Consider the following 27,148-nt stretch of genomic DNA (forward strand, 5'->3'; position numbering starts at 1 on the left):
TTTCTGCCTGAACCACACTTAGTTTTCCAGCTTTGAGTAACTTACGTATAGCCATAGGTAGAAATGAAGTGCTGAGATACTCTACAATGTCCTTGTGCAGGAATGGAGGAAAGGTGGCAAGGGTAGAGATCATGGTGTACGGTAAGGTGCTCAGGATGTCGTCATTGAGAAAGGGCAGCAGGCAAGTCGTGGAGTAAAATATCGACTGTCCAAGATCTAAGAAAGTCATCAAGAAACCTGGAGTCAGTACACTGTTGATACATGATATGGAAGTACATATGAGGGAGGGGTGTAATTTTACCAAGAGCGCAAATGGGAGATAGACATCCTACATCGCCATAATGGAACAAAGCAAAAGTGCCCAGGGCTAAAACCTAGATGTTTTTCAGCTAGATATGTTTTAATAACAACTAAGTCAGAAAAAGGTGCCCCAAATGACCACTGGAGGGATTAAGGCATGACCGCTCTCCATACTCCCCCAGTGGTCACTGACCCCCTCTCACCCCTCACAGATGTGAATGAAATAGTGGATACCAGCCTCCATGACAGCTTCAGATGTTATGGCCCAGTGCTATTAGAGAAGCAAACAGGTCCCTGGAGTAGCCTAGTGGTCAGTGCAGAGAAGGAGACCCAGGCCAATATCCCACTCTAACTATTACACTTGTGGTGGAAAGTGTGAGCCCTCCAAAACCCACTAAAAAAACCTACTGTACCCATATATAGGTGGAACCTGCAGACATAAAGGTTACTGCAGTGGGTACAATAGGTTTTTGGTGGGTTTTGGAGGGCTCATCATACAATATAAGGGGGTAACGGTGAGCTATGTACCTGGGACCTTTTATGTGACGCCCACTGCAGTGCCCCCCTAGTGTACTCCATTGCTCTGCTGGGATGTCTGTGCGGCCAGTCTACTAAGAATGTTGGCTCTTCCTACGTCCCAATGGCTCATTTTTGTGCATTTTTCACTTGGATTTGTTTTTTCAAAAATGGTCCAAAAAGATAGACACACTGAGCACAACATCATTTAGCAAATGGCCATTTTCAAAAAAAAAAAAAAAAAGATAGACTTTTTCAGGTTCGAAAATGGCCATGTTCGCTACTGGATTTTCGGAGGATTTTCACAAAACGTCCAAAGTTGGCTTTAGACGTCATATCAAAAATGCCCCTCCATGTAACTTTGTAAATCTGTGTGCTTTGAAAATGAGCTCCATAAGCGCTTGTTGCCTTTATAAAATAGATCAAAGCAACATGTCCTCAACCACAAAACTCAGTAAATAGCCACATACTAAATGATTTTTGCAGTTAACGTTTTGTATTTCCATTAAATTGATGTATTTTTGTGGCTATTTTGCACATATTAATTCGGACACTATTTGGACCGAGGAAGAACTTGGGGGTTTAAAGAGCTATTTTATTCTACTGACATCTAAGTTGTCTCCTGCTCCCATCCTCCTGCTCCTTTTTAATTCTGTATGTGACTATTTACTGAGTGTTCTGCTTGAGGACTTGCTCTTTTGATTTCTTTTGACACTATTCCTCACATGTCTCTTTTAGAATTGTGTTTTTTGTTTTGTTTTGTTTTGTTTTTTGATTTTATTTATGCATTTTCAAAATTACATTCATATTATACAAATGTTAGAAATTTAGAATTGAAAACAAAAAAATAAAAATATTCCCCCCCCCCCCCCCCAACTAGGGGTTAAGGCAATCAATTCTTAAACAATTTGACCACAATATTTGGGACAAGATATAGGAAAAATGTAAAATAATAAAAATGGAAAAAATTATTATCAAATCAGAGAGGAGAAACACAGTAAACTCGCTAGTGGCCTTTACAGCACATTCTATGTGAGAGTTCAGGTTTGAACATCAGCCTTTTCTTTAGTTAATATATTTTCCTGCATTTTCTTCAGATTAAGGAACAAGTAATTTATCTTATTTATAGATACTAGACATCTGCAAGGAAATTTTAATACATAAGTACCACCTAAAGCAAGTATTCTAGGCTTAAAAAGCCATGAATTTAGAATTCTGTTTTACTTGAATAGAAATGTGTTTGTCACTCTGTTATGAAATTATCTCTCACGTGGACTGTTTTCAGAAGGTGATTAGAATTTGCATTTCAAAAAATAGCTTCCTTATTTTCAAATAGGTTATAGTAGTTTCGTTATTGAGAAACTAAGGGCTCCTTTTACTAAGGGGCGCTGAAAAATGGCCTGCGCTGTTGTAGGCACATGTATTGGATGCCCGCAGGTCCATTTTTCAGAGCACCTGCAAAAAAGGCCTTTTTTTTTGCTGAAAATGGATGTGCAGCAAAATGAAAATTGGTGCGCGTCCACTGTGGGCCTAAGACCTTACCGCCACTCATTGACTTAGTGGTAAGATCTAACGCATTAACTGGGCAGTTATCATTAGTGTGCGTACACTGATGATTACCGCCCAGTTAGTGCCAAAAGGTAGAAAATAAAAAAATACTTTCTGCCTCCTGTAAAAAATGGAATTACTGCCTGGGGCACGAGGTAGCTGTGTGGTACTTCCCAGTGGCATTCCTAGGTCGGCTGCCACCCAGGGCGGATCACTGCTGTGCACCCCCCCCCCCCCCCCGGGTGCAGTGGCGTCCATCCCCCCAGGGTGCAGCACGACACCCCCCCCGGTGCGATGATCCCCCCCCCCCCCGGCGCATCAACCCCCCCCGGGTGCATTCTTAGCTGCAGAGAGCAGCTGCGCGGCCGTCGGCTCCACTGGCTCCCTCTGCCCCGGAACAGGAAGTAACCTGTTCCGGGGCAGAGGGAGCAGGGAACCAGCGGAGCCGACAGGCACGTGGCTGCTCTCTGCACCTTTCCAGCAGCGTGCACCCGGGGCGGACCGCCCCCACCGCCCCGCCCTTGCTACGCCACTGGTACTTCCAAATTGACATGTGTTGGATGCACATAGGTGCCTATTGCGCCTTAGTAAAAGGGCCCTGTTTACTAAGCTGCGCTATAGGTGCGCTAGTGTTTTTAGCACGCAATAAAAAATTAGCATGTGCTAACGCTAGAGAAGCTCATAGGAATATATGGGTGTCTCTAGTGTTTAGCATGCGCTAAAAACGCTAGCGCACCTTGGTAAGCAGGGCCCTACTTTTTAATCCCTGGTGAGCAAAAAAATTGAAAAAAAATTTTTTCAAAAAATGTATATGTATAAATTGTTTAAAAAGCATTACTGTGCAAATTGTGAAATGATGGGTTTGAATTTATAACTATCCTCCTTTTATTATAGAATACTATCACCTACACACGTCCCTGCCTACCTCAGACATGACCGTTTACATCCATCTTTGACATGGTGGAAGTGCTCACATCCAAAGTTAATTCAAATTTCAATGTCCCAGACACTCATCAATAGAGCACTCTTAGTTGAACAGTAACTTGTCCACAATCAACGTTGATCAAATCCAAAGCTACAATGACTGGACTGATTGTCGGGTCCTATAAACGACTAGTGTAAGTGACAGAAATCATGTCTACCCTTCAGTCACACACATTTACACCGTTTCTTGAGCATGTATTAAAGTTCAAGCTTAGATATTCAAGTACATACTTAGATTTACATATTTCAGAAATCTTCACTATTTATCAACATACATACGTGGAGGGGCATAATCGAACGAAAACGTCTATCTCCATGGGCGTTTATCTCCGAGAACGGGTCCTTGAAGGGGCGGACCGAACCGTAGTTTCGGGAAAAATAGACGTCCATGTTTTATTCGACAATTTGTGAGCTGGGCGTTTTTGTTTTTCAGTGATAATGGAAAATGAAAGCGCCCAGCTCAGAAACGAATAAATCCAAGGCATTTGTTCGTGGGAGGGGCCAGGAGTCGTAGTACACATGCCAGGACACCAACCGGGCACCCTAGGGGGCACTTTTACAAAAACAAAAAAAAGGTAAAAGAGCTCCCAGGTGCATAGCACCCTTCCCTTGGGTGTTGAGCCCCCCAAATCCCCCTCAAAACCCACCGCCCAGAAGTCTACACCATTACTATAGCCCCAAGGGGTGAAGGGGGGCACCTACATGTGGGTACAGTGGGTTTGGTGGGGCGGTGTGGAGGGCTCCCATTTACCAGCACAAGTGTAACAGGTGGGGGGGATGGGCCTGGGTCTACCTGCCTGACGTCCACTGCACCCCCTAATAACTGCTCCAGTGACCTGCATACTGCTGCCAGGGAGGTGGGTATGACATTTGAGGGTGAACATAAAAAGTTGTGAAACGGCATATGTTTATGGTGGGAGGGGGTTTGTGACCACTGGGGGAGTCAGGGGAGGTCATCCCCGACTCCCTCCAGTGGTCATCTGGTCATTTAGGGCACTTTTTGGGGCCCTATTCATGGAAAAACAGGGTCCAGGAAAAGTGCCCTAAATTCTCGCTAAAAACGCATATTTTTTTTCCATTATCGGCGAAAGGCGCCTATCTCTGATCGGCCGATAACCACGCCTCAGTTCTGCCTTCACCACGCCTTTGACACGCCCCCATCAACTTTGTCCGCATCAGCGACGGAGTGCAGTTGAAAACGTCCAAATTCGGCTTTCGATTATACTGCTTTATTCGTTTTTGTGAGATAAACGTCTATCTCCCGATTTGGGTCGCAATATAGGCGTTTTTCTTTTTCAATTATAAGCTGGATAGTAACATAGATGACGGCAGACAAAGACCTGTACGGTCCATCCAGTCTGCCCAACAAGGTAAACTCATATGTGCTACTTTATGTGTATACCTGACCTTGATTTGTATCTGCCATTTTCAGGGCACAGACCGTAGAAGTCTGCCCAGCACTAGCCCCGCCTCCCAACCACCAGTCCCGCCTCCCACCGCCAGCTCTGTCACCCAATCTCCAGTAAGCTTCTGAGGATCCATTCCTTCTCAACAGGATTCCTTTATGTTTATCCCATGCATTTTTGAATTCCGTTACCATTTTCATCTCCACCACCTCCCGCGGGAGGGCATTCCAAGCATCCACCACTCTCTCCGTGAAAAAATACTTCCTGACATTTTTCTTGAGTCTGCCCCCCTTCAATCTCATTTCATGTCCTCTCGTTTTACCGCCTTCCCCTCTCCGGAAAAGGTTTGTTTGTGGATTAATACCTTTCAAATATTTGAACGTCTGTATCATATCACCCCTGTTTCTCCTTTCCTCCAGGGTATACATGTTCAGGTCAGCAAGTCTCTCCTCATACGTCTTGTAATGCAAATCCCATACCATTCTCGTACCTTTTCTTTGCACTGCTTCAATTCTTTTTACATCCTTAACAAGATACGGCCTCCAAAACTGAACACAATACTCCAGGTGGGGCCTCACCAATGACTTATACAGGGGCATCAACACCTCCTTTCTTCTAGCTACGGCCACTGCCTTGTCACACTGTTTCGTCGCCTTCAGATCAAGCAGAGGTTGGTTCATCAAAAAGGAAAGGGGATTGGATTCGATAAACTGTCTTTCTGTAGTTACAATCAAAGGAGTTTATATATTGGGGCCAATATTCAAAACGATTTAGCTGGCCTGCTGCACTAACCACTAGCTGGTTGGGGGTAGCCGCTAATATTCAGTGGCATTTAACTGGTTAAGTTCCGCTGAATATTGCAGTTAGTGCCAAACACTATCTTAGGGACGGATTCAGCACATGGCCACTTAAGTGCTGATATTCAGCACTTAAGCAGCCAAGATTAGAGCATAAACTGGACTGCACAAATACCTGTCCTATTTTTATGCAGTAACCCATGGTAACTTAAGTGATAAATATCCACTTAAGCGGCTACTAGAGCTGTATAGTAGCCTATGGAACTTAACCTATGGAACTTTGTAAGTCCAAGTGCTTTGAAAATATTATGTGTCATAGCCAGATATTCAAAGCTGAGGCCCAGACACTTCTTAACTTTGAATATTCGGGAATAATGCCAGTGGCAGTGAGCAAAACTCTTGCTGCCAACTGCTGAACATTGACTCCCCCCCCCCCCCCATTATATACAGGTACTTATTTTGCACCCGGGGCAATGGAGGGTTAAGTGACTTGCCCAGAGTCCCAAGGAGCTGCAGTGTGACTTGAACCCAGTTCCCCTTGGTCTCAGCCTGCTGCACTAACCACAAGGCTAATCCTCCACTCCAAACTGAAGTGTGGGAGCCAAGACCATCACCAAGGTGGCAGACACCCTGTCAAGCTCCAACATCCTGTCTCCACCCCCATCCCCTTCAAGGCAGCTCTCCCCTCCCCTTTTAGTACCACATAGCTCACAGTATGTTTGACCTACATGGTTTACATTCAGTCTTGTGAGAATAGAGCGGGATTTTGGCTAGCACGTAACTCAAACTCACTGGGATCTGCAAGGTCCAATAATTAAATAGAATAACTGTTAAGGAGGTGTGCCAGCAGCAAGTCTGAGGAAAAGGTGGGGGGAAGAGTCAGGGGGCCACCCGCAGAGTCAATGGGTGCTGCCACTGGCCCCCCCAGGCTTTGCAATGAAGAACACTGGCGTATTTTATAATCTACATGCATACTTGCCACCTCCGTCCATTCTCTGCTCAAACTCCACCCATGTGCACATTTGATGGCAAAGTATCTACCATCCTATCAACACACAGACTTTTCCACCAGTCGATATTATATAAGACACCATTTATGTGCATTTGCAGCAACATATGCATGAAAATGACTTTATAGAAGTACCCCTTGGTGAAGGCGGTTAGCTTAGCAGAGTTTAAAAAGGGGTTAGACGGTTTCCTAAAGGGCAAGTCCATAAACCACTATTAAATGGACTTGGGAAAAATCCACAATTCCAGGAATAACATGTATAGAATGTTTGTACGTTGGGGAAGCTTGCCAGGTGCCCTTGGCCTGGATTGGCCGCTGTCGTGGACAGGATGCTGGGCTCGATGGTCTTTTCCCAGTGTGGCATTACTTATGTACTTATGTACCCCGAGAATAGCAGAGCAGCCATGATGAATCAGACCCTAAGTGTAATCACAATCATCTACTCACATAAAGCTGACATACACCACCCTTGTCAATGTCGTCTTATATAACCAATCCAACATGCAGTTCTGGTCCTACAGTATATTTAAAGAAACGAATAATACAGCGTTCTCTTACCATGCTGACCATGCTGTAGCAAAGGGACCAGATCCAGTAGCGTCACCAGCGTCACGTAAAGCCCTTGATAGTCCAATGATGGGTATTCCGATAACTGAGCATCCCGGCTTTGTTGACTTCGTTCTGATGGAGCATCTCGCAGGACGCTGTAAAGGAGGGAGCGAGTAACAGTAGGGTTGATGGAACTGACCTGTGGTCTTAGAGATGGGGTGAGTGGGAATGGCACAGGGAAAAGACACATGGTCATGGGCACTGTCAAATTGGAGGCATCTTGGTTGTCCTTCTTCCCTGAGCGGGACAAAATGCTGTTGGAGGGACAAAGAAAAAAAAAGACAACAGAGACACAAAGAACAGCACATTACATTGAAATGACACTGTAAAACAAATAATAAAACCCCAGATACACCCCACATAAGATGCAATGTCTACAAACTAGTAACCATTCACTTCATGCTTAGGTAGAGGAAATTAAAGGTCTAGCTTATGAAAATCTTCATTGCATCCCATGTGTTATCTGGTTAATAAGGAGCAAAAATGTAAAATGCATGTTTCAGTGCCAAATCCATGTTTTACAGTGAAGCACATTATGAAGGACACGTCTGTTGAACAAATGACTTTTGTCAGATTGCAGAAATTTTATTTCCAAAGTTTGCAGGAAAACAAGCCATATTTTTCCGAACATCTGGTGGTCATTTTAGTGCATTTATTGCAAGACAAAGCTGAAAAACAAAGATGGGGCACTTTTTGAAACATGTTTTAGCAAAGAATAAACATGTGCGTTTGTTAAGATCGCCTTAAAAATCACATGTTTATTGCATCAAAATAATGTCTGTATGTATTTTATGATACTGTTTCATGACATTCCGTCAGTATCATTCGAGATAATGAGGATTAAACAGGCACATGGATTTCGAAATCATATATATCTCTAAAATGTCAACTAAACTACTTTTGGAAAAGCTAAAAAAAATAATATATTGTAGATGGTCTATAGCATATGTTTGTGAGCTAATGGTAATGGGTTGCTTATGTGCTTTTTTTAGTTTTGTCCATGTCGGGGAAAGGAGACATTTTATTTTAATGATAAAAAACACTAGTTTGTTAAATTGTTACCTTCAAAATTTGAGAATTGAGCAAGCAATACCTGAAATATAACTGTACCTTACACAGTGTGTTTTACATCACTGCTGCTACTCACTTTATTACTGAACAAAATTGGTACAAACTAAAGAAAAGATAATTTCAACAAAATAAAGGTTTAGTGGGAATCAATAGAAAGACTAAAAATAAACCAGCTAATCTCTTGCTAGCATATCTTAGGTTTAAACAGATGTACTAAGTTCATCTTTGTACCTCAGTTTTCAGACACAGTACATCATTGCTCAAGAAACAAGTGCTAAGCGCTTTTAAATAATCAGACCAGTCATAACAATCGGCGTTAATAAAGAATAACCATCCAGAGCTTAGCGGAAATTTTTTTTCATGCTACTGCAGTCAGACCATAAAATGCATTTCTTCTTTAATACATTACAAAAATATTTTTAAAACACCTTCAGTAAAAATACTCAACATCCAAAACCAAAAGTGGACTTCTCCTTAACCATATAAATGGAGCAAACTGCTATTTATTTTTATTACATTTGTACCCTGCGCTTTCCCACTCATGGCAGGCTCAATGCGGCTTACATGGGGCAATGGAGGGTTAAGTGACTTGCCCAGAGTCACAAGGAGCTGCCTGTGCCTGAAGTGGGAATTGAACTCAGTTCCTCAGGACCAAAGTCCACCACCCTAACCACTAGGCCACTCCACTATAGAAGCACTATGGACTCGATTCAGTAAATGGCGATGAAAAAGCGACTCTGAGTTCGGCACCGTTACGGAAAAGTGCTTAGAGCCGATTTACGCATCAAACTTTGGGCATGAGGATTTACATCAACTGAAACCTGGTGAAAATCTCGGCACTTAATTTAGGCATGGATCCCTGGTAGTCAATGATACTGTGCGCATCGTTAGTGAACACCCCATGGCCTCTCCCATGGCCACGCCTCCTTTTGAATGGAATGCTGTAAGATTTGCATGCAAATCTTTATCGAATAGCACTTGGCAAGATGCACACACGAATCCAAATTGTTGTCAATTAACACCAATAAATTGATGGTTAGCAACCAATTAATGGTGCTAATTGGCTAATTAGCTAATTTAGTTGCACGTGTATCTCGTAATAGTGTGTAATTTTGCGCACAGAAATTTGAGCGCCATTTATAGAATCTGGGGGCATTGACCAAATAAGAGTCTGGGAAGAATTCAGCATGAAAGACTGGACAAGTCATTCATGGTCGTTAAAAGTGCAATTCACCTATCCACCACATATAAGTTGGATACAACAGTGTGCTTGAACACACAAGATCCCTCTTCTCATCAAACTCAAATTTACTTGTCATCCCTTCACTCCACTCTATTTGCTATGTCATTCGCTAGCAAATTTTCAGTCTAACTGGCCCCACTCTCTGGAATGCACTTTCCCCAGCCCTTCGTCTTGAGATCTTTCACACACTAGATTTAAAAACGCTCTCAAGACCTTCCTCTTCTAAGATGTGTCCGGCTCACGATCTGTCGCTGAGCTGCCTACTTGGTGACAGGCTTGGAGGTTGGCGATCTGAGTGATCTCACCCTGCTCTCTCTTTTCACCAGATGTATTTTCTTTTTTCTACTAAAATAATTAGGTATTAATAATATAAAGCGCTCTGAAAGCTGCCTCATTGGACAGTATGTCTAGCATTATAAAACTTGAAGTCATATTTGGTGGATAGCAGTGGCGTAGCTACGTGGGGCCATGGGGGCCTGGGCCCCCGTAGATTTGGCCCTGGACCTCCCTGCCGATGACCCTTTCGACCCCCCTCCCGCCGCCACCGTCACCGTTCGCTACCTTTGCTGGCGGGGGCCCCCAACCCCCGCCAGCCGAGGTCCTATTCTTCCGGCGCAAGGCTTCATTCTGTTTCTGTGAGTCTGACGTCCTGACTCAAAGAAACAGAACAAAGCCTTGCGCCGGAAGAAGAGGACCTCGGCTGGCGGGGGTTGGGGTCCCCTGCCAGCAAAGATAGCCAACGGCGGGGGAGGGTTGGCAGCGGGAGGGGGGTCGAGAGGGTCGGTGGCAGGGGGGTCAGCGGCGGTGGCGTGGGGGCTAAATTGTGCCCCCTCACCTCGGGCTCTGGGCCCCCCTCCCATCGAAGTCTGGCTACGCCCCTGGTGGATGAACTGTGAATGACTTACTCATTCTTTTATACTAAAGGCTTCCCACACTCTCTTTAATTGTTTAGTTAAATGGGGGGAATTCTATAAGCATTCGACAAAGGGTATGTGCCCTTTGCAGAATAAAAGCTTAGCACAGATCTTGTGCCTGATTACGGGCACCAGCATTTACAACTGCCAAAACCCAGTGTAAATAATGGAGACCAGTTTATGTCAGTTGTTTACATGGGGCCCTTTTACTAAGGCTCATAGGCACCTATGCGCATCTAATGCGCATCTAATTGGCAGTACTACCTGGCTACCACATACCCCAAGCAATACATTCCATTTTTGACGCACGCCCAAAACGCGCTGTAGAAAATATTTTTTATTTACTGCCATGTGGTGCTTACCCAGTGGTAATCGGCAGTTTACACATGCTGGCTGCTTACTGTCCGGTTAGAACGTGAGACCTTACCATTAAGTCAACGGGTGGGGGTAAGGTGTCGGCCGAAAATGGACACGCGCTGGTTTCAATTTTGCCGCATGTCCATTTTCCGCCACAAAAAAGGGCCATTTTTTCTAGGCGTGCTGAGCAAATGGACCTGCACGAGTCCAAAACACATGCTGGCACCCATGCAGAACCATGTTTTGGCACACCTTAGTAAAAGGCCTTTTTTTTTTTCTAAAAGTGAAAATTGGCACACGTCTATTTTGGGCCTGAGACCTTACTGCCATCCATTCACTTAATGGTAAGTTCTCACGCGTTAACCAGATGGTAATCATCAGCTCACGTACAATGCCGATTACCGCCCATTTAGCGCCACACGCTGGAAAATAAAATATATTTTCTGGCCCACGTAGGGGATGTGCATATAAAATGAAATTACTGCCCAGGCCATCAGGTAGTTCTGAACTGGTGTGTGTAGGTGCCTAGACCCCTAAGTCACACACGTTGCTATAGAATACACTTCACTTTCTATACGAAAATTAAGGCATGATATATATTTATTTAGATTTTGCTCACACCTTTTTCAGTAGTAGCTCAAGGTGAGTTACATTCAGGTACACTGGGTATTTCCCTGTCCCTGGAGAGCTCATAATCTAACAGGCAGATGATCAAAAGCAAACGCCGGCGCTAGAGGCTGTTAGAGCCATATTAGCGCCGGCGTTTGCTACCGCCCCATGATCAGAGCCCTTGAGCGCGTGAAACAATGTGCTCGAGGCCTCTTAGCGCAAGTAGCATGCAAATGCATGCAAAACAGGGCTCTTAGCGCAAGTAGCTTGCAAATGCATGCTAATCAGCGCTTAACGCATTCATCCCCAATGATCAGCGACCAGCGCGCCAAAGACTGGGTCGCTGGCAGCGACAAACCCTATGCCAGCTCCAAGCTGGCGTTAGGGTTTGCAGATCATTGGGGAGGAATGTTGAGCCCTGTCCAGCATGCATTTGCATGCTGGCAGGCCCCCATTCCCCCCTACAGCAAACCTGCCAGCGAGGGCAGTTGAGGATGTCTTTCTCATAGAAACATCCAATTTTAGACGTCCTTAACTGCCCATTGCAGAAACGTCCAAAATTTGGATGTCCTCAACTGCCCCATCACAGAAGCGTCCAAATTTTGGATGTCCTCAACTGCCCCGTCGCTATACCTCCGACACCCCCCTTGAAATTTGTCCATCCCTGCAACAGGGCAGTTGAGGAAGCCCATCTTCCAATTTAAAGATGGGTGTCCTTCTCTTTTCATTGGTCTCCAGCCCATACCTGTCAAACAAGTGCGGAAGGATTGTGCTGAGCGCATGCTCAGGCACAATTCTCCCGCACTTCTACCCCCATGATCAGAGATAATTGCGCTGCTTAAATTTGCATGCATTATCTCTGATCATAGGTCTAATAGCGCCCCGTGCTGGTCCAGCACTATTTTAGAGCGCTGTTTGAAAATTGGAACAGCGTGGGGCTTTTGATCATCTGCCTGCAAGTGACTTGCCCAAGACCATGAGGAGCAGCAATGGGATTTGAACTAGCCACTGCTGGATGTCCAGCCCAGTGCTCTAGCTACTAGGCCACTCCTCCACACTCTGTGGAAATTCTATAACAGTAGTTATGCACAAGTGCCATTATAGAATTTTAACGTTAATCCACATTTCCATGCCTAACTCTAGGCATGAGCACTTAGCCTAGCTCAACGGCTGGTGGAAAAGCTCGCACCTAACTGTAGGCAGGTGTGCAACTACTAGTATTCCATAACCTGCTCACATAACTGCCTGGCACACCCCTGAACCTCCCAGATCTACACCCCCCTCGAAGTTGCATGCTCAGGAATTAGCAACAATTATAGCTAATAATTGGTCATTAAGGGCCAATTAGCAGCTAACTAAGCCATTGAGTTACACGCCCAACTGACCTTATCCTATAAGTTGGACACGTAAATTTGCACACTAGTTGGAAATTTGTGTGTGCAAGTTTCTAGAATTAGGGGGAAAGTGTTTCTATAGCAGTTTTCACTTTTATGTGCTTAAGGAGAAGCTCGCTTTAATACATCGCAGCACATTCATCGCACAGATCTATACTCTACTGCATGGGGCGGGATAATAAGTCATAAATAAACTTGGAAAAATAAATAAATATGTTGCAGTTGACTTGTCAAAATAAACTGACTTTTTGTTTTCACTAAATATATGCTAAGAAAAGGCGTGACACAGTCGTGCAATTCTTACTACTCTTTGCTTTGTGTCTTATCTGTCTTCGGTTTCTGTTAATCAATGCCCAGTGTGGTTCGTTACAAATGAGGACCATGTGACATCCTTTTTCTTTTGGGTTTACTCAAAGGTTGAGTGAAATTTGAAGATCCTGCCAGTTTGATTTGTGGTCTAATTTGCTTGACTTTGATATGCCTATTGATTATTTGGAAAGGGTCTGGGTGTTGTGATATCTTTATCATCTCTGTAAGAAACTATTGCATCCTCCTTCGCCAAGGATGTCTTTCTTAGGATATCTCATCCTTACCATCTCCCATTTATCCACAGGAACCAACTTTTCAAAATGACTGGGGGGTGCTAAACCCAATGGAAATTACCCCTCCCATGACACAGTCAAGGAGTTTGCTCGATATTGGAGGTGCTCAAGCACCCACAGAACTGACTCCTATGCATTTATCAACTATGGGAAATGTATGGTGGCCTGGTTCTTATGAGAAGGATGAATAATGATCAGTGTGTCCTCTCTCCTTAGATAGGCAAACGTGGAGCAAAATATAGGGGCCCTTTTACTATGCTAAGTAAGCGCCTACATGCGCCCAACAAACTCCAATTCTGAGTTGCCGCCCAGCTACTACATGGCTTTTGCGGTAATTTCATTTTTGGCATGCGTCCGCTACGCACGCCCGAAAAATATTTTTTATATTCTGCCGTGCGCCAGCTACATGCGCCAAGTGGCATTTGACATGCGTAGGTCATTACTGCCCGGTTACCGGGTGAGACTTTACCACTGGCGGTAAGGTCTCAGACCCAAAACGGGTGCACGGCAATTCTCATTTTGCCACACGTCCATGTTCGGCAAAAATTTTAAAAAGGCCTTTTTTGCAGGTGCGCTGGAAAATGATTCTGCGTGAGCCCAACACACGCGTCTACACTACCGCAAGCCATTTTTCAGCGCACCTTAGTAAAAGGATCCCTGAGCTAGTATTCTGTAAAGGATGCTGTGCACAGAATGTCCTTCATAGGATACTAGCTTACCCCTGGATTCTGTATATGGCGCCCATTTCCCCGCTTATAACCACGCCCCTTTTTGGCTCCACATATTAGAATTTAGGCGCGGTGCGTCATCGAATATGCTTAGCGAGTTATGCGCATAAATTCTAAATATTGCCAATGAGTGCTCATTATTGCTTGTTAAGTGCTGTTAAAAATGCTGTTGGCCTTGTTAAGCCAATTAAGTTACGCACATTGTTATAAAGCACGCTTGCATTTCAGCGCAGAACGCTAGGTGCAATATATAGAATCCGGGGGGGTTAGCGTCTACTGTTTCTGTGCCCATTTTTGAGTGCCACTCACTGAATCTGGTCATTAGTGCGCACAGTGGCGTTCCTAGGGGGGCTGGCACCCGGGGCGGATCGCCGATGCGCCCCACCCCCCGGCGAAAGGACACCCCCTCCCCGGCGAAGGAACCCCCCCCCGGGTGCACACCACCGGGGTTGGGGTGCCGCGCACCTGTCCGCTTCGTGCGTTTCCATGCTCCCTCTGCCCCGGAACAGGAAGTAACCTGTTCCAGGGCAGAGGGAGCACAGAACAAACGTAGCGGACAGGCGCGCGCACCCCCCGAGCGGCATGCACCCGGGGCGGACCGCACCCACCGCCCCCCCAGGAACGCCACTGAGTGCACATTTATTTATCACATTTATACCCCGCACTTTCCCACATGTTTGCAGGCTCAATGTGGCTTACAATAGACCGAAAAGGCTATCGCCAGTCCAGTAGTTATACAAATACAATAAACTGGGTACACTGGTAGTCAGAGAGGATAGAAGGAACAGGGTATAAAGGGAAGGAGGGTAAAGGTAAGCTAGTCCAAAATGGTCCATTTATATGCTTTTTTGAAGGACTTTAGGTTTTATGTGGGAGCCTGGGGTAGGCCTTCCGGAATAGGCTGGTCTTGAGTAATTTCCTAAAGTTGAGATGATTTTGAGTAATTTTGACAATGTGTTCCATAATTGGGTGCTGATAAAGGAAAAAGAGGAAGCGTAAGTGGATTTATATTTGAGGCCGTTGCAGGTAGGATAATGGAGATTTAGGAATGAACGAGATGTGCTTGATGTAGTCCTGGCTGGAAGATTGATTAGGATATTCATGTATCCTGGGGCTTCTCCATAAAGAATTTCGCGGACTAGTGTGTGTAGTTCTAGGCGCTGGGATATCCACTATGCGTAATCTGTATACCGCACCTAAATCTAGGCAATGCCACGTCTAACTTTGGGTGTGAGCACTTACGCCTGCCAAAAGTCAGTGTAAATGCTGGTGCCCGACTGATGGCAGTTAGGCACACAAATGTCGCTACTCTGTAACATGATGCCTAATTTCTGGGAATGCCCCTCACCCACCCATGCCCTTCCCATGGTCAAACCCACATTTGATTTGTGTGCCCTTCCCATGGTCAAACCCACATTTGATTTGTGTGCTATGAAATTTAGGTGCACATGTTATAGAACAGAGAATAGGGCAGATCCAAGCATACTCCCGGATTCTATGAAGAGATTTCCCCATAGATATCAAAGCATATTCAAGAACAATGCAACGCAGCTGAGAAGAGGGCCAGGGGGGGGCAAGATTCCCCTGGGACCCAGGTGATTGCATCCCAACAGGAGGAGAGAGAAAACTCTGGTGCCAAGCTCCCCTTAGAGGCTGGGGAGAAGCAGATACAGGGCTTTGGGGCCTCTGGTTTGGCTGGCGGGGATCCCCAAGCCCCACCAGCACGTCTTCCTCCAGCGCTGTTCTCCACAGCATTGCCTGCCCTGCAGCAATGCGGAAGCAATGTGGTGGCAATGCATGACATGAGTGGAAAAGCAGCCACAGGGCAGGCAATGCTGCGGACAACAGCGCTGGAGGAAGGCTTCTGCTGGTAGACTTCTGCTTAGAGACCCCCGCCAACCAAGGTATATGGAATTGTGGCGGGGGGCAGGGAGCTGAGGCAAAATTTTGGACTCCGGCCCCCCCAATTTTTGTGGTCTGGCTACATGGCGGTCCTGGAGGGCCTGGCAGTGGCAGTCCTGGGGGGACCTGGCAGTGGTGGTCCTGGGGGGGGCCAGCAATGGAAGTCCTGGGGGGGCCTGGCAGTGGCTGTCCTGGGGGGACCAGCAGTGGCGGCCTGCCCTAGGCCCAGCTCAGTCTCTCAGCAGCCCTGGAACGATGTGCATAACCTAATTGGTTAACAAGCCAATCAGAACTGATAATTGCCAATTAACAAGCAATTATTGACACTAATTGGCATTCATTAAAATTTACATGCAGAACTGTCTAAGCGCGTTCTATAACATGCTGCGCATAAATTCTAAGTTGCATATTTAAAAAGGGGTGTGGCCATGGGCATGGAATGGCTGGATCATGAACATTTCTAAAATCTATGTGCGTTTTTTCTAGAATTCACTCAGTCTGCGCCTAATTTAAGAGTCGTCGTTTACATCAGGTTTTACTCGGTGTAACTGCCTACGACTAAATTTAGTCATGCAGACCAGATCTCAACAAATTCTATAACCCGTGTGGAAATTTAGGCTTATTCTATACTACTTTATAGAGGGGCTCTTTTATTAAGCTGCGTAGGAACATACGCATATCCAACATGCGTCAATTTGGAGCTACCATCGGGCTACTGCGTGCCCGGGGCGGTAATTCCATTTTTTTATGCGCGTCTGTTACGTGCGTTGGAAAATATTTTTTATTTTCCGACATGCGGTGCTAACCAGGTGGTAATCGGCAGTGTACGTGCGCTGATGATTACAGACTTTACCACTAAGCCAATGGGTGACGGTAAGGTCTCAGGCCCAAGATGGACGTGCGCCAATTTAAATTTTGCCGCACATCCATTTTCAGCCAAAAAAAGGCCTTTTTTGCAGGCACGCTGAAAAATGGACCTGTGCACATCCAAAACATTCGCCTACACTAGAACAGGCCATTTGTCAGCACACCTTACTAAAAGGACCCCAGAATGCGCTTAGGCATGATATATACCATCTAATCCATAATTCCTAATTACTAACAATTAAGAGCTTAACACTGATAATTGATTATCGCCTAATTAAGTAATTAGTTTACGCGTGGACCTGTGATCTGCACCCAAAATTGCGTACCCAACTTTGAGCGACCTACACAGAATCAAGGAGATAAAATATGTCTCATGATCATGGCCATTCCAATGGATATTCAGCAGTCTCCAGCTAGCAAGGAAAATATGAATCAGGCCTGAACCGTTCCCTAAGGAAGGAGGAAAGGTTTAAACTTAGAGGAATTTCGACATTCCTCTGGTTACACAGCAATCACTTGGAAGAGTGAAAGGCTTAAATGTATATATTTAGAGCTGCAAATGATATGCCTGACAAGAATATAGTGAGAGAAAAAAAGTTCTGCCCTGCTCTGAAAAGCAGCGGCCATGTGCCGAAAAGAGAAATAGCGTTTACAAGTTTCTAATAAAAGGTGTGCGTGACAGCTGGAAGCAGCTCTAATTTTGGAAACTTCTTTCCATGCATCCTGAATAGAATAAGCAAGCACATGTTTCTGGGTGGCAGGACACTTTAATACTGACTGATTTGCCAATGGAATAACATTTCAGCATTCTTTCAAAGTGGAGGAGTGGCCTAGTGGTTAGAGTGGTGGACTTTGGTCCTGGGGAACTGGGTTTGATTCCCACTGCAGGCACAGGCAGCTCCTTGTGACTCTGGGCAAGTCACTTAACCCTCCATTGCCCCATGTAAGCCGCATTGAGCCTGCCATGAGTGGGAAAGCGCAGGGTACAAATGTAACAAAAATAAAATAGATACTATTGGAGATTCTACATGGAATGTTGCTATTCCACTAGCAACATTCCATGTAGAAGGCTGCGCAGGCTTCTGTTTCTGTGAGTCTGACGTCGTGCAGGATGTCAGACTCACAGAAGCAGAAGCCTGCGCAGCCACATTGGTGATCTGCAAGGGCCAACTTCTACATGGAATGTTGCTAGTGGAATAGCAACATTCCATGTACAATCTCAAATAGTAGCAACAGAACCTCAAATAGTAGCAACAGTGGAGGGGTGGCCTAGTGGTTAGAGTGGTGGACTTTGGTCCTGAGGAACTGAGTTTGATTCCCACTTCAGGCACAGGCAGCTCCTTGTGACTCTGGGCAAGTCACTTAACCCTCCATTGCCCCAGGTACAAATAAGTACCTGTATATAATACCTAAGCCGCATTGAACCTGAACCTGCTATGAGTGGGAAAGTGTGGGGTACAAATGTAACAAAAAAAAATCTCTTTATTGTGCCTTGAAAACTACTTTCCAAAACTCAGCAATTTACTTATCAGCATGTTGAACTGACTATTTGATTCACGGTAAAAAAGTGATATTTCATTCTTTTTGGTCGTAGGATCCCTTGCTGGATTCTCTCTCTCTCTCTCTCTCTCCCCATTCGGCACCCTTTTTTTCATTGGGTTTGTTTCTGCTATTGGGGGTCGGGCAGGGTCTCTATATTTTCTGGTTTATCGCTCTGTCACACAATTTTTGTCAAGTCTAAACTGAAAACATTACAGCCATAATCAGGCCACTCTGCCCACACCAACATTTCCTATTCTTTCTTCATCTTTTTCTGTCCTGGCAAAGGGAGATAGAGTGGGACTGACTTCTAGTATTTATTTATTAGGATTTATTTACCGCCTTTTTGAAGGCATTCACTCAAGGCGGTGTATGGCTTCCAGAAGCAGAGCACAGCCCCCAAAAGAACTGAAACCTTCCCGACCCTGATCCAATACAATGGCAGCCCCAAATGCTTGGAATTTAGGAAAGTTTTAAGTCCTTAAATTCTGCAAGTAAAACATTGGGGACTAGAAAATTCTCTTGCTTGGCCAGTTGACACTTGTAATAGTTTTCACGATGAATTTCTTTCAGATTTGTTATTTTAGGGACACTACATTATGTTTTCCCTTCCCTTCCCTTCTTCCTTTGTCCCTTCCACTGTCATTGTAATTGGCTCATCAGTTCATTGTAAGCCACTTTGAGGCTGCTTTAAGTGGTATTAAGCGGGGTATAAATGTTCTGAATAAATAAATAAATAAATAAATGTTTCATTTCATTTTCCAGGCAGCAGAGGAGAGGGTCCAAAAGTCCACAAGTCCAATGGGCAACACAAAAAAGCACAAAAGGGCCTCCAAGGTTGGAACAACGTACAAACTTTAATGGAAGGAGACCCGACACGGACCGTGTTTCAACGCTACTACTACTACTTATCACTTCTATAGCGCTACAAGGCATACGCAGCGCTGTACATCATACACGAAAAGACAGTCCCTGCTCAAAGAGCTCACAATCTAAATAGGACAGACAAACAGACAGAACAACTAAGAGGTAAGGGAATTAAAGAGGTGGGGATAAAAGGGTACAGGGCAAGTGAGTAGTGGTTAGCAGTCAAAAGCAGTGTTAAAGAGGTGGGCTTTAGCCTGGATTTGAAAATGGCCAAGGTCGGGGCTAGACGTACAGGCTCGGGAAGTCTATTCCAGGCGTGAGGTGTAGCGAGATAAAAGGAATGGAGTCTGGAATTAGCAGTAGAGGAGAAGGGGACAGATAAGAGAGATTTATCTACAGAACGGAGTACCCGAGGGGGGGTGTAGGGAGAGACAAGAGTGGAGAAGTACTGGGGAGCGGTAGAGTGAATGCACTTATAGGTCAGTAAGAGAAGTTTGAATTGAATGCGGAAACGGATAGGGAGCCAGTGAAGTGACCTGAGGAGAAGGCTCAAAGCGCCTGCCTCAGGTGTCAAGAGAGTGACGTCTTGAATACCAATGAGCGTGCAAACCACGTTATGGTAAACTCACTATGCAATTCGATACCAGAACTTCAGCAAGTAGCAGATGATTCTGTTCATGGTTTGCACGCTCGTAGGTATTCAAGACGTCATTCTCTTGACCTCTGAGGCAGGCGCTCTGAGCGCTGAAACACGATCCGTGTTGGATCTCCTTCCATTAACGTTTGTGCGTTGTTCCAACCTTGGAGGCCCTTTTGTGCTTTTTTTGTGCTGCTAATTTCATTTTCCTACATTTCTGCCTAGGTGGACAACCTTTTTATTATACTTTATCAATAACTTTAGTTCCTACTGGCAAGATGTGCATAATGATAAATAAGAAAACAATGTACGAGATCTGGTCAGGAATCTTTCCCTCCTTTTTCTCCCCATAATTCTTTCCTTCCTTCTCAGTGTTCGCCTCACACCCCACCAAAAAATAAGGGGGTGGCTTCTTGGTTTGACTCTGCCGGGCTCTAGGGGGCTGATATTCAGCCAGAAAACATTTCTGCCTTGGCATAATCTATAAGTGGCACCTAGATAAAGGCTTGGTATATAGAATACGCTTAGTCAATATCCTAGCGCCTAAAACTGCTTGCATCCATTTACTCCAATAAAAACGTGGCGTAAATACCAGAGCATAGATTTAGGTGCAGAGGGCCATACTCTATAACAACACATGTAAATTTTGGAACGCGCATTTCCCCACCCAGAACCATGCCCCATTTTGCTTGCGCCCATTAAAGTTCAGGCGCAGTGTGTTACAGAATACGCTTAGGGAGTTGTGTGCGTAAATTCTAATTATTGCCAATTAGTGCTTATTATTGCTTGTTAAGTGCTGTTAACAACCCTGATTGACATGTTAAGCCAACTAAGTTATGCACATTGTTATAGACTATGCTTGGATTTTGGATTGGTACGCTAGGTGTGTTATACAGAGTCCAGGGGATAATGCTGCAGTCAGCACTGACCCAAGATATTCAATGCCGGGCCATTTCCAGTGACTGACATTGAATATCTGGGGGGGGGGGGGGGTTAACTGGCTCTAACTTAACCAGCTATGTGAATATTCAGTACTGGCCGGTTAAGGGGCCCTTTTACTAAGCCATGTAAGCATCTATGCGCGCCCAACATGCGCCAATTTGGAGTTACCGCCAGGCTACCATGTGGCCCTTGTGGTAATTTCATTTTTGGCACGTGGCCACTACGCGCGTCCGACAAATAGTTTTTATTTTCTGACGCACGTCAGGAGCCATTCCTGGTCAGTTAAATAGTGCTGAATATCAGGGGGGGGGGGGTAACTCTCTGTTGACAGCAACAGAAATACTAAACTCAAGTGCTCAGTCTATTATTGTAGGGCTGTGGCCTCTGCAGTGATAAGTCACAGTGCTCTTCTCATCCCTACAGATCAGATGTTCCAAGTGGAGAGTGAGGCTAATTGTGTGAAGCTGTTAGTTATTGTTTTTATTGTTGCTTATGTTTCTTTTATGTTCTAATGATTATGTATGTTTTATTCTGTTACCCACCTTGGATTAAAGGTGAGATACAAACAAAATAAAATAAATTAAAATAAAAGACCAAATTACCAAAGCCATTATACCTGTTTTCAGACTGGCCAACTCTGGAGAAATATTTTAACAGACAGTCTGAACTTTGCAAGGGTTGTTTGTTTGTTTTTTTGTTTTGAGGAAGTTTATTGTTGTTGTTTTTTTATACTCTCAACCTGTATGCCGGCTACCAATAAAAATGTCTAAATGTCTAAGAGATCCCCTTGAGAGAATCTGCTACGTAGTTGGGGCAGGGAACTCCCAAGCTTCGTTTTCCTCTGCCTCTACAGCAAATCAAACCACATCACTTCTGGATCCTGCCCAATGTGAACGAGTGATGCAGTGGAGTTTGCCAACCATCCAGAAATTTATGGGCACCCTAAAGGCATGCATGCACCTTATAGACAGGTCTATTCTTATAGGGCATACATTTAGGACAGGTAGCCACCCAGCATTTTCTTTTTTATTCTAAGCTGTCATTGTTATTGCCCCCTTTTTCCAAGCTTCACTTCACAAATATTAACTGAAAGACCACATAATTTACTTCATGGGTTAAGAATCATTAACTCACTAACGCAAGGTCCTTTCTATTGACTTTCTGTTCCAAACACTGTCTCCCCATTTCAGCCTGCATCAAATTCAAGATTCTACTCCTTGTGTACAAAGGTAGACTCCCTTCGGCCCCTTCATATATCAACAACCTCCTCATCCCCTATGTCCTCTCCCGCAGTCTCTGCTCAGCTGATCATAATCACCTCTATCTTCCTTCCCCCTCAGCCTTTTACCTCATCATCTCTAGGGAGACAGCATTTAGTTACCCCATGGCCTAAGTTGTGGAACTCCTTGCCTCTTCAGGTCAAGAATCAACCGTCTGTCCTCATGTTCAAAAGAACACTCAAAACTCTCATTTTTACTGAAGCCTTTGGCTCTTCCTCAATCTGATTCCCTAAATTTCTACTATATGTCTTTTTCTATCACTCCCTTCTCCTCCCCTTTCTTTTCCTCTTAAAGTGAGCTGTTTAGAAGCCTGTTGGCCCTGTTTACTAAGGTGTGTTAGCATTTTTAATGCACCTACAATCAGCATGTGAACTAACCATGTAGGCACCTATAGGGATATTGTAGGCATGTACATGGTTAACGTGCGTACATAGTTAATGTGCATACATAGTTAAAGTGCGTTAAAAATGCTAACACACCTTTAACGCGGTTTAGTAAACAGGGCCCTGTGTAAGCATGTGACGGTCTATCAAATGCAATAAAATAAAATTTTATATATAAAGTTGGTCACTGAAATCCACTGACTATGGCCAAGCAAACATCCCTGTGTGTCTGAAAACACTAGCACCACCCTCTCTGCAAACATTGGTCCAGAGCCAGATAGGGCACCCCCTCTCAATAAATGAACATTTTTTCATGTATCTTATGTCCTAGCATTTGACGAACAGAAACCCATAAAAAAGCAATTATTAAAGACTGCCTAAAGAGCCCTTTTTTCAGTTTGAAAAAATGTTTTGAGGCTCACCTTAATAATGTCTGAGAAAAGTATTTCAGAGTGTTTGCTATGTCCGTTCCAGAAGGGACAGGATAGATGTTGTGAAGAACACGATTGTGATACTCCTGTAGGTATCGGATCTTGGAAGCAACTAAAGAAAGACAAAGGAAACAGAAAGTCCAACTGCATCATCTCTACCAATTAGAAATATCATCAGGTTGCATAAACTAGAGAGTCAGCATATGCAAATTAATCTCATGCCTATCCATTGTGATTATCCTGAAGACTTCATTGGCCGTGGCAATGGCGTAGCCACAGGTGGGCTTGGGTGGGCCAGGGCCCACCCATTTATGGCTCAGGCCCACCCAACAGTAGCACATGTTTAGTGGTAACTGGTGGAGATCCCAAGCTCTGCCAGCTGAAGATTTTCCCCTGATGGTAACAAAAACGCTACTCTCCACAACACCGGCACCTGCGCATGCGCAGTTTTCAGTGCATTCCTGCTGCCAAGGTGGAAAGAAGCATTTTCCCACCAGCTGAGATTTTTTTTTTTTGGCAGGGGGGGGGGGGGAACACTTGGTGCCCACCCAATTCTTGCCTAGGCCCACACAAAATCTGTTGTCTGGCTCCGCCCTTGGGCTGTGGAGTCTTCAAGGCAGGTTTGGAAACCCTGGCCAAAGACACCAAAAATTGTGTATGCAAATGTGGTGCACGCCCAATTTGCACGCACTATTTCATTAAATTACAAGTCAATTAGTGCTTACAATTGGCTTTTTAACAATCAATTATCGGCACTAATTAGAATTAATTGGAACTTGCGTGCGTAAATTTAGGTTCGGGATCCACTCCTCATTTTACACATGGTCCAAAAAAGGGGCGCAGAAATGGGAGGGCTATGGGCATTTGGGGGCATTTGGGGGCAGATGGTTTTGAGTTACGCACGTATTTATAGAATATTGGGTAAACATGCATAAATTTAGGGGCGAGCATTGGCACCATGTTTTCATTGGTGCAAATGGCAGCGACTAAATTTACACACAACTCCCGCACATACGTGCTATTCTATAAACTGCGCCTAACTTTAAGCGTGACTTATAGAATAGCACTTTTTCTGTGCGGATTTTTTCTGCACCATATATAGACATTGCCCCTGTGTTTATTTGCATGACATGTATGTTTGTATGTATGTGCATGCACAATGTGTAGGTGCTTGGCTCTTTATTTTGAGTTGCAAGCATGCTTATTAGGTAAGGGTGTAAGTCAGTGGTTCCCAAAACTGGTCCTGGAGGCACCCCAGCCAGTCAGGTTTTCAGGATACCCACAATGAATATTCATGACAGGGATTTGCCTGCACTATCACCACTGCATGTAAATTTCTTTCATGAATATTCATTGTGGGTATCCTGAAAACCTGACTGGGGTGCCCCCAGGACCAGGTTTGGGTACCAATGGTGTAAGTCAATAGTTCTGTTCAAACTTTTTTTTTTTTTTTGCTGATTCAGCTGAGGAGAAAAGGATGGTGAAATAATTCCAGAAACAAAGAAAAGCCTACAAAATACAAGAAATACGTTCTAGCATTATCAGGGTTCGTCTTACAGCATGGACTCCAGTAGAGTTCAATATAAGGGCTTTGTTGTAGAGTTTTAAGGGTATTGCAGTTTATAGACTAAATCCTGTTGCAAAAGCCTCTTTGAAGACTATCCATGAAGGCCAACCATGGTTTAGCATTATTAAGAGAAGTGCTTGGCTTATACTCACAAATAGATTAAACAAGCAAAAACGCCCATTTTGGAACAAATGAAACGGACCCTAGGAAGGCTATTGTCTAAGCTTTTTCTCATCTCTCTCCCTGCCCTCCCCTCCATGTCCAGCGATTCTCCCCTGCCCTGCCCTGTCCTGCCCTCCCCTCCATGTCCAGCAATTCTCCCCTCCCCTCCCCTCCATGTACAGCTATTCATCCCTCCCCTCCTCTGCCCTCCCATCTCATCTCATCCATGTCCAGCAATTCTCCCCTCCCATCCATACCTCAGGTTGCAGCGGCAGCAGGCTCAACTCAGCTCACGTCGCCTCCAGCCTTCCCTTGCCTTCCCTCTCAGTGTCCTGCCTTCCTCTGATGTCATTTCGTCTTTCCGCGAGGGTGGGACACTGAGAGGGAAGGGAACGCTGGAGGCAAGCTGAAGTAAGCTCATTAGCATATGGTTACGAACCCAGCCAGCCAGCCATCCAGGGAGGTAGATTGACCAATTATTATATAGAGATAAAATCAGACCCAGTACTAATCCCTGCGGGACTCTACTACTCACCTTCCTTTCCTCTAAGTGGATTCCATTTACCACCACCCTCTGTCATCTGTTGGTCAACTTGACCTGGTCAGTGAAGAAAGACATGTGACTTATCTTTAAGTGAAAAGGGGAAAATGTCTCATACTGCTGTGGCAACCGTAACTTTGCATGTGGACACAGCGCAAAAAGTAATCATTGACATCAAAAACCCCAAACACCTTTTTTTATATGTGTTTTTCTTTTCAAATGTGCAAAAATGTTTTTTTTTTGGTCTTTTTCTAATCAATCAAACTACAGCTCGTTAACATCAAACTATGAATCACTTATCTTCAGCACGCTGTCCAGTTCTTGTGAAGAGTGGTACTCCTCCGCTCTCCTTCCTCAGGGAACCATGCCGCAGACCATCATGATTACAAAAACGCTGGAAGGTTAACTTCCCACTGCCTCCAGCGTTTTTGTAATCATGATGGTCTGCGGTCTGGTTCCTTGAGGAAGCAGAGCGAAACAGGACCGTTGGGACCGCACATTGTTTAATCTGGAAGCGGAGGAGTACCACTCTTCACATGAACTGGACAGCGTGCTGAAGATAAGTGGTTCATAGTTTGATGTTAGTGCGCTGTAGTTTGATTGATTACAAAAAGACCCCCAAAAAAACCATTTATGCACATTTGAAAAGAAAAACACATATTTAAAAAGTGTTTGGGGTTTTTGATGTCCATGATTACTTTTTGCGCTGTGTCCACATGCAAAGTTACGGTTGCCACAGCTGTATGAGACATTTTCCCCTTTTCACTTAAAGATAAGTCACATGTCTTTCTTCACTGGCCAGGTCAAGGTTGACCAACACATGACAGAGGGTGGTGGTAAAGGGAATCCACTTAGAGGAAAGGAAGGTGAGAGTAGGTGTGAACTGTGCTAACTGGGTAGCGCAGAAAAAATACCACCCAGCCAGCCTGAATTCTCCAGCTGTAAGGCGTGGTCCCGGTATACCATCATATGGCTCAAAAAAAAACAGCTGGCTGGGTGATATTACTGAGGCTTTTTTTTCTCCACCTTCTAACGGCTGGGTTGTGTCTGAGGGTTGGAGTCACATCAGGTGTATTGAAAATAGTAGTAATATTGCAACCTTGGAGCTGTGTGGTTGGATTTTCTTAACTTCATGTATGCCAGAGGTCAGTCGGGAATTTAGAATATGACTCAACAAAGTCACAAAAATGCAGGCTGTGATTTTTAGCTAAATGAATCATTTTCTGCCTGGGCACGTGGCATTCAGACTCCTCTGTAGGGGATATTTACACTTTAGCTCAGAGGTGTTAAAGATTTTTCTCCTGAGGCATTGTACTTTCTATATCAGGACTAGTCGCCATGGCTGCAGAGACCTTGATAGTTAAAATGAGGAATATTTAGTGTAGTGCTGAACATGTGATGTACTGTAAAAACTTATCCCACTTTTGATGATCCTACTTTTACAGTACATCACATGTTCAGCACTACACTAAATATTCCTCACTCATCTCATTTCCTCACTACAACACCTTCCTTTGGCTTTGAATTCTATTTTGAATTCCAGGAGATCGAGGAGAGGAGTCATTCTGCATTGGGATTAAGGGGGGAAGTTATCAACTTGGGCTACCATTAAGATGTGTTATTTTACTAGTAACCCCAGTTATTAGTAATTAGCAGGGCCACCAAGAGACTGGGCCAGGCCCGGGACAAGGCCATCCCCGGGGCCCCCCCTCCACCTGCCACCGGGCCCTCTCTCCACCCCCAGGCCCTCTGCACTGACCTTAAGCGCCTCACCTTCGAAAGCGCAGCAAGAAGCAGCAGACCACTCCTTCCTTCTGTGTCCCACCCTCGCGGAAGTTACGTCAGGTGAGGGCGGGACACGGAAGGAAGGAGTGGTCTGCCGCTGCTTGCTGTGCTTTCAAAGGTGAGGCACTTAAATTCAATGCCAGGGAGCGACGGAGGGC

At 44.8% G+C, this 27,148-nt stretch overlaps 1 protein-coding gene across 1 annotated transcript in view; it reads right to left on the reverse strand.

Annotated features, from left to right (window-relative positions):
* Positions 1-27,148, reverse strand: part of LOC115477107 (protein unc-79 homolog) — a 165,375-nt gene that overhangs the window by 136,661 nt on the left and 1,566 nt on the right. The window contains 3 exon segments of the mRNA XM_030213721.1: positions 46-216; positions 7,119-7,423; positions 22,927-23,047. Of these exon segments, the coding sequence (XP_030069581.1) occupies positions 46-216; positions 7,119-7,423; positions 22,927-23,047 (597 nt within the window).

This window comes from Microcaecilia unicolor, chromosome 9, assembly GCF_901765095.1.
Source record: "Microcaecilia unicolor chromosome 9, aMicUni1.1, whole genome shotgun sequence".
NCBI classification, from domain to species: Eukaryota; Metazoa; Chordata; class Amphibia; order Gymnophiona; family Siphonopidae; genus Microcaecilia; species Microcaecilia unicolor.